At 35.7% G+C, this 14,263-nt stretch overlaps 1 protein-coding gene across 1 annotated transcript in view; it reads right to left on the reverse strand.

Annotated features, from left to right (window-relative positions):
• Positions 1-14,263, reverse strand: part of CFTR (CF transmembrane conductance regulator) — a 193,250-nt gene that overhangs the window by 82,120 nt on the left and 96,867 nt on the right. Inside the window, exons 12-15 of the mRNA XM_037836310.1 lie at positions 9,962-10,056; positions 6,998-7,084; positions 4,840-5,566; positions 2,878-3,006 (exon numbers count right to left, since the gene is read on the reverse strand). Of these exons, the coding sequence (XP_037692238.1) occupies positions 2,878-3,006; positions 4,840-5,566; positions 6,998-7,084; positions 9,962-10,056 (1,038 nt within the window). The remainder of the gene's footprint in view (positions 1-2,877; positions 3,007-4,839; positions 5,567-6,997; positions 7,085-9,961; positions 10,057-14,263) is intronic.

Consider the following 14,263-nt stretch of genomic DNA (forward strand, 5'->3'; position numbering starts at 1 on the left):
GGAGGGGTTGTCAAAAAGGAAAGGAGAAAAGAAAGAAGGAAGGAAGGAAGGAAGAAAGGAAGGAAGGAAGGAAGGATCAAAGGAAGGAAGGGAGGGAGGGAGGGAATCCTTGTCCTCAAGTTGCTCCCCAACCAGGAAGGCAAAAGACGCCTAAACCATAAATTTCAGTAACAATTCAGAAGAGCTAAAACAGAGGGAAGTACAAGGCACAAAGTCATCATCTTTGTCATGACCCTGCAGGAAATGGCCCCTTCCCATCCCCTCTCAGACCTCATCTTTTTCTATTTCTGCCCTCCTCACTTCCTCAGACCTGGCTGCCATTCTTCTGTTCCTCAAGTGATAGATGTTTATTATCTGTCTCTTCTTCCTAGAAAGTTCTTCCTCTAGATTTCTGCATGTCTCACTCTGTCACTTGATTCCTTTCTTTAATCAAATGTCTCCTCTGACCACCCTGCCTAAGTAGCTCTCCAAGCACAACCCACCCCCTAGCCTCTTTTTAATTCTCATCACAGCAGTTAAAACTACCAGATATACCCTCGTTCCAACATTTGACTTCTTTATTCACAAGAATGTAAGCTGTCTGACAGTAAATCCAGTTTATTTTAGAAAGCTGTATCTTCTAAGACAGAATTAGTACACTATCAGTGCTCAGATAAATTATTATTATTGAATGAAGGGCCAGCATATGCAGGCAACCAAAACAAGGATGCCAAAGTGACTGTGTAGATTGAAAAATGGTAATTTGCAGCTTCTTATCAGGAAGTAGAGTCTATACTGCTGAAATCTGAATCTGGGTTTGGTTGTGTGACTTGCTTGGTCCATTGCGACATTAGCAAATGTGACATAAGCAGAACTTTGAAAAGTGCCCAAAAGGTTTGCCTCCTCTTGCTGCTAGGAACTCTGAGACTATCCAGTGAAAGTACCCTGGCTGACCTACTGTAGAAATAGAGACCTGGTAGAACGGGCCCCAAGCAGATCCAGCTACCCCAAATTAGGCTCCAGATATATTGGTGAGGGCATCACAGACTATCCAGTTCCAGCCAAACCCATACCAGAAGACCCAGCAGTCAACCCACAAAACAGTAAAAAATAATAAATGATTGTTATTTAAGCCAATAAGTTTGGGGGTGATTTGTTACACAGTCAAAGCTACCTGATAAAATGATGATTGAGCTTTGACTGTAAGACTATTCATCAATTAGAATGAAGCACATGTACAAAGGCAGTGAGGTTTTAACGTGTACAGACAGCCTATGGTGAACAGTGATTGGCTGAGTATGCTAGAAAAGACTGTACTTGAGTAGAGGGCTTGTGGCGGGAAGGTGCTGAGTGGGAGATGAGGTTAAAGAGGGTGGTGGGAGTTGGGGGGGTTAATTCATAAACAGTATTTTAAAATATGCAGAGGGTCTCTAACTTTATCCAGAGGATTAAATACATGCAATAAAGACTTTTAATTGGGGATGACTATGAACAGTCTAACAATTTTATAAAGATTATTAGGCACCAATGAGAACACTAGAATGTGAGTGGAAGACTAGAAGCAGGACAATCAGGAAGCTGTTAGAAAAAATTCTTCCACTCTCCTAGCCTCAAAGTAATAAAAAGAGAAATCCCACTCTCTGAAAACTATGGCACCCATAAAACCTGGGGCAAATGTTTACTTGCTCTTGACCTGTAAGGTGATCTGCTTTGAGCTGTAGAGAAAACAGAGCAGGGGGAAGCTGTGGAAAATGCTTTCCCTAGAATAGCCACAAGAGATGCAGTTTTTCACCTGGGTCTCTTTTACCTGGAGGCAACATAAACCTTCATGTTAGATTTAGGTTTTATATGAGGGTACATCCAAAGTGTCCTCTGGACTAAATTATCTATAGTGGTGACTCACAGTCAAACTCACAGACGGTTTGTTGTACCCATGTAATTTGTGTTTATCTGTTTTAACTTAATCAACTACCCACATTTTTAAAATGGGGAAAATGTACAGAAATTTCTGGATTTCTGACTTATCTTGATACCTCAGAAGATTTGACAAAACTGATCCCAAATTCCCTCCTGGCAACTGCTGACTGGTGCTGAGTTGCAGTGCCCCCTTTAGACAGGGAAAATGCTCTCCAACCAGCCGCTGGTCCTCTTCATTGACCTTTGCCAGGCCCCTTTAGGCATTTATGTGGTTGTTCCTGACATAAAGCAAAGCCTCATCCATCATCCAACTTCAGGAACCTCTTGTGCTGATGGAGAACTGAACTTTGGGCCCTGTGCTAATGGTCACTTTTTTTTTTTTTTTTTAATTTGCTGATATGAAAGACAGAATGTGCGTGGTCAACAAGCTATGATGGTGGCATTGAAGTCAACAAAATTTCTGTAAGTGGAAGATTTGAATCTCTGAAATGTGTGTTTAAAATGATTACTAAGCTATTAATATATATTTATCTCACTTTGTGAAGGAATAGTCATTTAAAGCTGATGAATCATTATTTGCACATTTAATAATGCAACACCTAAAGTTAAACATATTTAAAATTTAGTGCAGAAATGTTTTCAGGGTTTATTTCAATACATACGTAGGCCTTTTAGTTTGAGCTTTTGAATCTCTCTAATGAAAACTCTTCATACATTTGTGTTGAAGGATATTTTGTTTGTTTATGTATGAAATAATAAAATATCAATAGCAATTCCAACTGTTGAATTATAGAAGCTAGGAGCTATATGGAATTATGCCATTATACACTATAAAATTACATATATACACATAAATATATGCATATATATACATATATACATATATACACACACACACACACACACACACACACACACACATCCAAACTTCCTTAATTTAACTTTAAATCACAGCAATATTTTACAACAGAAAATTCTTACCTCGGCCAAAAAAATAACAAAGCACCAAATTAGCACAAAAATTAAGCTCTTGTGGACAGAAACATATCGAAGATATGTGTTCCATGTGGTCACTGTTGGAATGCTCTCCACATCATCGAAAAGGCTCTCCTGAGAAAAAGAATCATGGCTATTACAATGAGGCCGTATACTTTCATACCACTGTTACTGTTTTATTTTGAATGTGTGAATATAAAGAATATTGCTATTTGAAGCTAAGTGAATTTTAACAAACACAAATCATGAAAGAAATGTGTAATGTCACTCCATAGCCAGAGTCCATGGGGGCTACATAGCTTTTCGAAAAATGAGAAACACCGTAATTCTTCACAATTCTGAAACTATATCACTGATTATCTAACTGTATTTTTATGGAAAAAAATTTATCATTTAAATGTTTAGCAGTGTCATACTTTTATCAAATGAATGACACCACCAAACTGAAACTTCCTAGAACACTACTTGATTTAACTTGTTACTTTAGCAGTCCATGGACAAGCATGGTTTGGTGTTTTGCTAGCTATAACGATCTTCCTATAGACTTGAAGACCATCTTATGTTTGCAGCTGCCTCAGTAGTCTAGGAGTGTCTTTCTTTCCAGCCATGATTTGTTACATAATTCTAATGCTGAGTATACTCTCCCTGAAGTCTTTATTTTCCCTTTAGTAGATGCATTTTAAAAATTTGTAAGAGAGATTCTGGATAGTCAAAAGAGAAAGGATGGTTTTGTTCCTGATGAGGTCAACAAAGTTTAAAGAAGGTGTCCAATGACATGGTATAATATAGCTCCACCATTAACTTCCTAGGAGCTGCATGAGTTTGGGCAAGCTGCTGAATTCCTCTGAACTTGAGTTTCTGTATGTAAATGAGGATAATGATATGCCCCTCATAAGGTAATGGTGGGGATCAAGTGTATGTTGTCTGGCATTATTATTAGTGAAAAATAGCATTCTTTATAACTAAATTCATAGGTCTGAGAAATTTGTTCTGATTGATGTTAAACCATAAAGGTGAATTATCCTTTAGAAAACCTTTAAAAATTATACGAATACCTAAAGTTAGCATTTTAGAGATTATCTATTCTGTTTCCTAATTTTACAAAAGAGCACACTGTGGCCTAGAGATGTTAAATGACTTGTGACTTGCCCAATGTCACACTATTCTTCAGTGACCTATCCAACCAAACATATCAATTCACTATAACCCTGCCCACAGTTCATCTCACTTAAGGTGTCTAAGAAATTTTTCTAGTTAAAAAAAAAAGCAACCTCTTTTATATTGCTCCCTGTTTTAAGAAAAAAAAAGCATTTATTCTTTTAGACTCAACATAACTGACTTTCCACTTGAAGACTGGCACTAGTATATGTTGAGTTTTGCTTATCTTCTTTAAAAGAAACCTTATTCAGAAACCCAAAATATAAAGCAAATTTAAAAATAAATAAGAGTACACACTAACTAAATTCAGGCAATATTGATGTATAACCAGACATCAGTGGTCTTGTCGACAGACTGCATACTTACATACTTTATATAGACTACCTTCATAAGAAAATGCTGCTTTGGTCTCTGAATAATTGAAACTATTGTTTATATATTTATTAATACTCCACCTTTTCCCAGATAGAGTTTAGAATGGTGAAAAAGCAGATGCTTTCTAATTTTACAGTAATGATTTTCACTGGTCTATTAAAAGACCGGACACTAATGCTTGCTTTGGCTTAAAATACATTTCATAAGAATAGTTACTGCCAATATGGTTAAAAAATAATAATAATAATGATTCTTTTATATTTTACTTACATAACTTCTGGGTTTGGACTTCCAGCTCTTAAAATAATCTTTCATCATAATCCCCAAATTCAAGTAAGTTTTGTAACATGTTACATTTTACATTTTACTTAATTGCCCTCTGGGAGGGGGGAACCACTAATCATTTATACATACCTTTAAATCTTTTTCATTAATTTCTTCACTTATTTCCAAACCACGGTCTTGAGATAATCGTCTTGAATATATATCCATGTCAGTGAAGTTAGCCTGAGGGGCCAGTGACATTTTTCGCGTGAATGCTGTTGTCCTCCGGTGAATGCTTTGACCCTGATTGACAGGGGAGTTTGTCAGTAGGTTCAGAACAGACTGCCGTCTGCCTCGCTGTAATATGGGGCCAGTGTTGATCAGGTTACTCCGAGGCAGGATCGCTTCTCCCTGCTCTGAATCTGGAACCAAGGACAGCCTTCTCTCTAAAGGTTCACCAGAATCCTCATCGATACCATTCATTTGTAATGGAGTCTTCTGGGCTCTTGAAATTTTTCTTAGGGAGTTAATTGGATTGAGGATAGAGTTCTTTCTTTTTTCGCCAAACTCCCCAGTCTCTTTAAAAGATTGTTTTTTTGTTTCATTCCAGGAAACAGCAGCATCTCCTTCTAATGAAAAACGCCGTAGAGTCTCGGTTATGATTGAATTTCTTCTTTCTGCACTAAACTGGTCAAAAGAATCATATCCCATGAGCTTTGAGCTGAAGTCTGGCCGTAGATGTTGTAGTTCAGAAAATGTCCCATAAAAATAGCTGCTACCTTCATGTAAAATTAGTATTTTGTCAGCTTTCTTTAAATGCTCCATTTTAGAAGTGATCAAAATCCTAGTTTTGTTAGCCATCAATTTACAGACACAGCTTTAAGAATGGAAAAAGATATATATATGATAACCATTTTATAACAATAATATACATATATTGTATATTAGCATTGTATTACCATTGAATTGTATTAAAACCTCTACCATATAATTTTATGATTATACTTAACATGGTTTTAAATTTAAATACTCTATATTGACTAACTTGGTGTCTTATTTAATTATTATAGCATGAAACAGCATGCTATACTGTAAACTCAAGAGACATAGAATGAAATTAAATTTCTGATATTAAATAGATGTTTGAGCAAATCACCTACCCTCGGATCCTTGATTTATTCACCTGGAAAATAAGGATATTTTTAGATGCCCTTTAAGGTCCTTAGAGGTCTCTGTTTCTATGTGTCTTCTAAAATGTCAGAGCCTTACTGTTCCTTAAAATTTCTTTTAATTTTCTGACATTTTTAAGTTGACTATCAATTTAGTGTTCAAGAGCAAACAGCAAGACTAATCTGATATGTTAATAACAAAAAAGTGAGAATTGGATAATAAACTTGACCTTCCTCTAATAAAATTACCCTCTTGTCTAGAAGTAAACCTTGACTAGAACCATCTAAGAGGGCCAATTTCTTTAGGCATTATCACATTATGTGTTGCACAGAAGGAGGTATCATTCTAGATTATACTCTAACATACTAGCTCAGCTAGCAAAGTTTATTTTGGTAAACAGTTACTTAACACAGTCACAGCATTGTAAAAATAGCATCTTACCTGTTAAATTTAACTAACTTCTAGGAAAGGTGCTTCTAGGAATAGTGCACATATATAAACCCTCATTACTTAAAATCTTCATTATTTCTAGAAGAATATGACTACTCTCCTAGTAAATTACCTTATCATCACTAAAATAATTTTGAAACTCTGAATTCAAGTCAATATAACTAACTCTTTCCTTAAGAACTTCTACACATATATGGGCTCCAGTGAAATGTAAATCCCGAACTCTAGATAACTGAAGAGGAGGTTTAGAGGGTGTCATTGAGGTAAATGAGTAATCTGAGCATTCAGCTACATTAACACATTAAGGCATTGAACATGTGTAGTTCCTTAGGAAATTTACTATCCAAAGAAGAGAGAGAATAAAATCCACACACAGAAGTTTTTAAAAATTCAAATATAATAACCGATTAAAATAATGCAAGATATGTCACAAGACAATATTATAAAAATTACATGGATAGCGATCGCTATAGCATTTTGGAGATGAAAGAGAATGGTTTAGTGTAAGGTTGCCAGAAAAGGCTTCAACAGATCTTCAATCTGGGCCATGAAGGAAAGATGAGATTTGAGTAAGTCACAGCAATACTAGAATATTTCTCAAGAGGTAATATACAGTCTACGATGGTATAGATCATTATTTCTTATCTTCCGGCATGACCATTATAAGTAAGCTATTCAAAGAACATACCTTTCAAATATTTCTTTTTCTGTTAAAACATCTAGGTATCCAAAAGGAGAGTCTAATAAGTACAAATCAGCATCTTTGTATACTGCTCTAAAAACAAAATGAAAATTAAATTAGATCTCGTCAACATTTTCCTTGTTATTTAGTGCAGATTATTTCAAGTGAGGAACAAGGATAGAAATCATGGATGAATTTTATGGGTTTTCACAGCATTCCAAAAACTTGGAGTGGTTCTGCTAACTGTAAGTGGCATCAACTAGCAAAAGTTACTAACTGAATCTCACCATATCATACAATTTAAAATACTGCTTTAAACAAAAAAAAAAAAAGAAAATCTTTCAAAAACAATAGTATCTACAAAACATCAGGCACTATGCTTGTGTTGATGTAGTAGATTCAAAGGACCTCTTAATCTTAATCTGCATTCCTATGGATGTGAACCCATCTATAAATGAGACCTTCTGAGATGTTATTTTAGTTAAGGTGTGGCCTAACTGAATCAGAGTGGGCTTTAATCTGTATTCCTGGAGTCCTCTATAAGCAGAAGCAGCAAGGATCTAGAGAAGGCCACACAGGAAGAAGCCGAAGTAAGTGGGATCAGGAAGAACAACACGAAGAGAGAGACTGCCATGCAACAGGAGGCAGAGATGTAAGCCAACATACCCCAAGGAATGCTACAGACTTCAGGGAGAAAGCATGGCCTTCTTTTGGACTTCTAGACCCTGAAACCATGAGACAATAAATTCCCATTGTTTAAACCACCCCATTGTATGACACTTGTCATAGCAGCCCAGCAAGACAGATGCCTAAAACAGTTGGGAATACAATGGCAAACAATACACAGACCCTGCCCTCAAAGATCTTACAATTAAGGGAAACAAAGAAAAAAACAGACACTTTCAATCCTGTAAAATGTCAGAGAAAACACTTATATGAAGTGTTTCTTTAAAATGCTTCTCAAAGTGTTGACTGCTATTAAGAAACTGATAGCAGTGCTGTTGTGGTGTATAATTGATACTGTATTTTGGTCTTTACAGTTTCAGTCTCTGTACCATATTCATAAAAGTTTCAAACAAGTGAAGGATAAAAAATTCACAATAAGAGATTATACCCATGTTATTTTACTTTTTAAATAAAAAGAATAGAATTTTACAAGAAAATGAAATCCTCGTTGAATTGGTCTTAGAACAGTAACAAGACGAAATACAGTCCCATATGAACACAGATGAGGTCATTTCTTCATAACATACGAAATTTTCTAATGTGATTGTTAGTTACTCTTCTCCTATCCTAACCACTGAGGATTTAGGTAATAGTTGGTACTTTTTGTAAGAAGATTGTGTTCGGTTAGCATGTAGTTAAGAGAAGTAATGGGGGAAAAAACAATAGTAAAAATTCAAAGTAAAATCTTTGTGCTAAAAAAATGACTGCAGTGTAAAATTATTTTTAGAGACAACACGAAAGGCTAAACGACCCCCATCAAAATGTACCCTTAAGGTCTTTCACTCCTCTCACTCAGTCCTTACCACTCTCTCACACTCACATCTATGAACATGTTTTCTCAAGAGATTAGAAATAATAGATTCATCATCCCAAACTAGACAACACATTACACATTCAGAGCAGAATCACAATAACCAATTATTTTCAGGATTATCTCAAACTGTGTGTACCTCAAACTGGTAAACATAAACTCAATTCTATGTTGAGTGTCTAGAAGCCATATAGGATATCTTATCTAAATTTGAAATGGAACGTTTAAGACCAGTGTTACTTTGGCTCATGGATAAATCAAGCAACTTCTAGCAGTTAGAAGTCATTATCTGTGAGTTATCTATATCTATCGATTTATTACTTCACAGTGTAATCCCACAATCAGTGCATAGTTTAATGTAAAGAGTCAAGAGGACCTGGTTCCAATTCTGATTCCACACAAAATCCAATTTGTGTGGATTTGGGCAGGTTAATATCAACAGCCTCAATTATCTCATCATCTTCTCTGTAAAGTGGGGAGAACAGTTCTTTCTTGGCAGGGTTGTGTGGAGATTAAATAAAATTACACACACATACACACATATCATCTTGAATAGTGCCAGGCAATTGCAGGTGCTCAATGAGTATTGGTTCCCTGCCTTAGCTCTGAGAAGCAGGATAAAGCAAGGTAAAGGAGCTGAAACATCAAGTCAATGTGATTTCTTGTTTACAATTTTGGCAGCACAATGAGAATAATTTTGTTAATAATAAAACTTGAGGAATATTTGACATCCCATATCGCCAATAATTTTTTAAACTGAAAGTTACAGTTTAACCACAAGGTTTTCTTCTTGACACAAATTAACTACGTACCTTGACACTTTCAAAATTCTTAGACCTATTATGTCTTACCAAGGGATCTCACCCCCACTCCCACAACGTTAGATTCGCTTGTCTTCTTTATTTTACTTTACAGATTATCACCTTAAGCCAAATGACATCATCTGCCTTGCTATTTTGTTATGAAAATTAATTATGTTGAAAACTTGAAAATGCATGTCCTTCTAAACCTAGAAGCATAAACAGAAGCCAAAAGCAAGTAAGGGAGTAAGTGCATTGGTGGCAGGAGGGTTGGGAGGGTGGGGGTGTATGATGGAAAAGCAGAAATTTATATCTCTTTCCTTGTGCTATGCAGAATCTCAGACTTTTCTGCTTGCAGTTTTTTTGTAAACCTCACCATAAGGCAAACAAATATCCACGCATCAAAATAAGGGCATGCATTTAGAAGAATCCATATTCATTTTCATATCCGGATACTACATTATTACCTGTAGTTTTAAAGGTGATTCTTAACCTACTAGCCATAAAACCCCAGGCACTTTATCAATTCAACAGAATATAAAGCAATAGAGATACATCTATGATTTTGTACATGCACCATAAATATGCAAGATATTTACAGCAAATGCTAGCTGGTCCTAATCAGATAATCACCTTGCTAAAGCAATTCTTGCTCGTTGACCTCCACTCAATGTGATTCCACCATCTCCAAGAACTGTATTGTCTTTCTCTGAAAACTTGGAGATGTCCTATTATCAAAAATAAAAATTAAAGAAGACTTTTTAGTATGTTGGATCAGAATTTGAAAGGTATCTCTTCCTTCAAAGGTAATCATGTATCAGAATACCGTTTTAATCACAGTTCAAAGTTTGAACATTGCATCTCAACTATATCAAATCAATTCATGTAATTGGTCAAAACAACATTGCTGAGATTTTAAAGGTAAAATTTTCTTTAATTTTTAAAATGTCACTCATGACCATTAAATGAAAAATGGAAAACATCAGAAAATAAAATATATTTATGTGTATGCAAATATGTGTGTACATCATCCAAAGGACATTTACAAATAAAATGCATTTCCCACCAATCTAAATGCATGCTTTTAAAAGGAAACCTTAAGAAATGAATAAATCTCCTAATAAGAGAAACTGAAAGAATCTTATTCACACACTCTTACAGTTTCTAAGCATCTTTTTTTTAATGACAGAGAATAAGTAGGTTTAGGTTCTCACCTCGGACCTATTTGTGACCTCATGTCTTTATCTGTACAATGAGAACAATAATATCTGTCTACAAAGATTATAAAGAGGATTGAATAAATTTAATCTAAATTCTGATAAATATTCAATAATTGCCTTTTTCTTCTCTAATTCTTCCCTTTAATGACCATTGATATAAGCCTTGTCAATATTGCAGAAAATATTCTCAAGAAGTATTTATATCCTTGGTTTGCTGACATGTTTTCAAAGCTGTGTTGAGAACTAGATTCTGGTAATCTAGAGCTACATCTTTTGACTAGTAATATCTTGGTTGCAATGGTATGAGTCTTATAGTAAAATGAGAATGTAAATGTGACAGAAGTTAACATCCTTTTTGAGAGGGGCACAAATACTCAACATCTCTCCCCTTTTTCAAGAGGATATGTCACAGCTTGCCACCTGTGAGATACCTTTATCTTGAATGGGAATAACTTATAATGGTTCAGAAAACCAAGTAAGTTTTGCAAAAATAGGCCACAATCTGTTTAATCATAATTAAACAGATAATTTGGAGAAGGCTCTTTAGGCTCTGAGTCTGTGGAAAGCAGTACTTTTTTATCTTTAGCATGCATCAGAATCACCTGGAAGTCTTGTTAAAACACAGATTCCTTGGTCCTATTCAGAAAGTTTCTGATTAAGTAGCTCTAAGATGGGGACTAAAAATTTGTATTTCTGGTTTTTTTGTTTTTTGTTTTTTTTTTAGAGAAGTTGTGGGTTTGCAGAACAACCATGCATACAATTCAAGATTTCCTCATACCACCCTACTATTAACACCTTGCATTGGTGTGGAACATTTATTACAATTGATAAAAACATATTTTTATGATTTTCCTATTAAGTATAATCCATGGTTTAACTTAATTAAGCATCTTCAGTAGGCTGCCATGGGTACAAGTCAACACCTTTCCATACTTCTCTAACCCACCCAACCAACCAACACAACCTTCTCCCTTATCCACTCTTGGCTACTCATTCCTATGCCCTCTCCCTGTACACTCTGCCTCTCCTCCCATCTCCCTGTGCACCCTCCATCCTTTCTCCAAGTCAATGAACTCTGTGGCAACAGGCATTATAAAAGTAGATTAGAATTGATAAAGAATAGTCCTGGACTCCAAGGAATGGGAAATCTACGTAAGAAGATCACACCATAATCCAGGGGAACGCTAAATAACATCCCAAAGGTTTAATGAACCATTTTAAGATAGGTTATAAAAGAGTACATGATTAATTGTCAAATTAATTGTGCTATAAAAGGCTAGAAGGCTTTCTGAAAGAGATGGGGTTTGGCCTGAGACTTGAGTGGGAAGAATTAAGATAGGTAAAGGTAGCAATCTCTCTTTAGTTTAAAAACAAAACAAAACAAAAAGCCTACTCTCTTCTTACCCCCATTCAGCTCTGTTCTTTTCTTTTGTTACCAGCTCCTTTTTTCTCTCCCTATTAAAAGAACTCTTCCATGCCATTCCTTTCTCTTTCATAATCCAGAAATAACTCACCGTTTCTCCTTGACCTACCACCAACATAATCTATATTTAAAGTGTCAAATATAATTACTTCAGTTATTCCTTTATGTCTGTTATTACCATTTGAAATTAAACTTCATACAAATAGAACATCATAAAAATAGATCTTCATACTCCAAACTCTAAACTCACAAGGCAGATAATTTAATGAGTGATACTTTATACTAAGAATTATTTGGCAGCTCCTGTGGGCTAGAGCCATGCTAGCCACTGTCCCCCAAGTAACTATTGCTGTTAACACACCTGACCTAGGGTGATCATGTGTGTCCAGGGGCCTGTGATCAAAAACATGTTGGAGAAGATGCAACAGAACTCAGGGAAGTCTGCTACTCAGGCGCTGGAGAAATATAACATAGAGAGGTCTTTGAGGCCCATGTTGGTATTGCATAGGGGGAGGACATTTTATTAGTTAGAAGACACGTGAAACCAAGCACTTCATCTCTTTCTACCTGGACTGAGTAGTTCTTCTTATGTTTAACCCACAGACTTGGCCACAAACCCACGGATCCATCTGTGGTGGATTGAATTACATTCCCCAATTCTGACATGTTCTTAATCTTAACCTGCATTCCTGTGGGTGTGAACCCATTGTAAATAGGATCTCTTGAGGATGTTATTTTGATTATATTGTGGCCCAACTGAAGGAGGTGGGTCTTAATCTGGATTACTGGATGCCTTATAAAAAGAAAGAAACCAAGAGCAAGAGAGAGAGAAAGCCAGAGGGAGGAGTCAGAAGCAGGAAGTCAGTGGGAAACCTGAAGCAAAAGGAGAGGACTTCATCACGTGACTGGAAGCAGGAGATCCAAGCCAAGGAACCCCAAGAATTGTCACAGTCAGACCAGAGTGCTGTGACCTTGGAAGGAAGCAATCCTTCTAGCCTCTGAAACCATGAGAAAATAAGTTCCCATTGTTTAAGCCAACCTACTGTGTGGTATTTGTCAAAGCAGCATGACAAACTAAGACACCATCCAAATGACAAGAACTGCATCTATCCACTCCTCAGAGTTTGAAATCTTCATCTTTGCTAAAGGAGCAGGTCCAAGAACACCTAACTCCCTCTTTAAAGCTTTATTGCATTGCTCTATACTGCACACCCTCTGTGCTCATTTTATAGCAATTAGTAAAACAGCTGATGTGTTTTTCTTCTGGTTCATTCATCTCTCCTTCCCCAAATCCCTTTCCCTTTAAAATAAAAACAAAAAACAAACAAACAAAAAAAAACTGAATCTTTAGAGAAATGAGAATTTGATTTATGAATAGATTGAGTGCAGGTTTTTGTAAAAGAGAAAATGTTGTAATACATTATTTAAAAGCCAGAGGTTGCTATAATTATTGGATTTTTCCTTATTTTTTTTCAAATTTGTACTTAACATCATGTTAGTTAAATTGGTGAAAATTTTTAAATATTTTTAAATTTAGAAATATCAGTAGTTGTCCTAATAGTAGTGATTATGACACAGTTAAATTTGAGAAACGGATTATATATTTAGAGGGTATAGAATCCTGGCCCGGTGTAAGCATTCAATAAATATTTATGGAATGAAGGAAGAAATGAAGAGAGAAAGGAGGAAGGGAGGGTAATCAATATAAGAAAAAGAAAGAAAGAAAATGGGAAAAAGAATAATTGGAAGAAGATATCTGTAGAAAAAAGCAAAAATATATTGCCAGAATAAAAGAGACAAGAAAAGTGAAGAGGGAGATAAGATAGATAGAAGTTAACGAACTATAGTCTACACTTCAGCAAATATCTCTACTGGATTTAAATGTCCAAACAGTACAATTGCAAGTTTATCACATAGGTTTTCTTTTCTCACAACGGGATAAATAAGAGGCTGCTTCAACTAAATTCCTCTCTTAGGACCCTGGAATAGTTGTAGTTTACTACCAAGCCAGGGAAATAGGAGGGGGTGGGGAGGAAAATAATGTACTCTCTTCCTTCTTTCCTATATGAAAAGGTGAAACAAAACATTAGAGACAAAAATCAGAATATCCTTGAGCAAGCTCATGCTTGACACACTCAGATCAACTGGAACCACATCAAATCCCTCTGGAAAGGAACAGAGACAACATTCCCTTTGGTCCCATCACTCTTCAAATCCTAACATGCAGCTGGTGAGGGAAAGAAGAAAATGCTTTAAAAAAAATGAGGATTCAAGGAAGGAATAGCTACATGG

Source organism: Choloepus didactylus, chromosome 5 (genome assembly GCF_015220235.1).
Source record: "Choloepus didactylus isolate mChoDid1 chromosome 5, mChoDid1.pri, whole genome shotgun sequence".
NCBI lineage: Eukaryota > Metazoa > Chordata > Mammalia > Pilosa > Megalonychidae > Choloepus > Choloepus didactylus.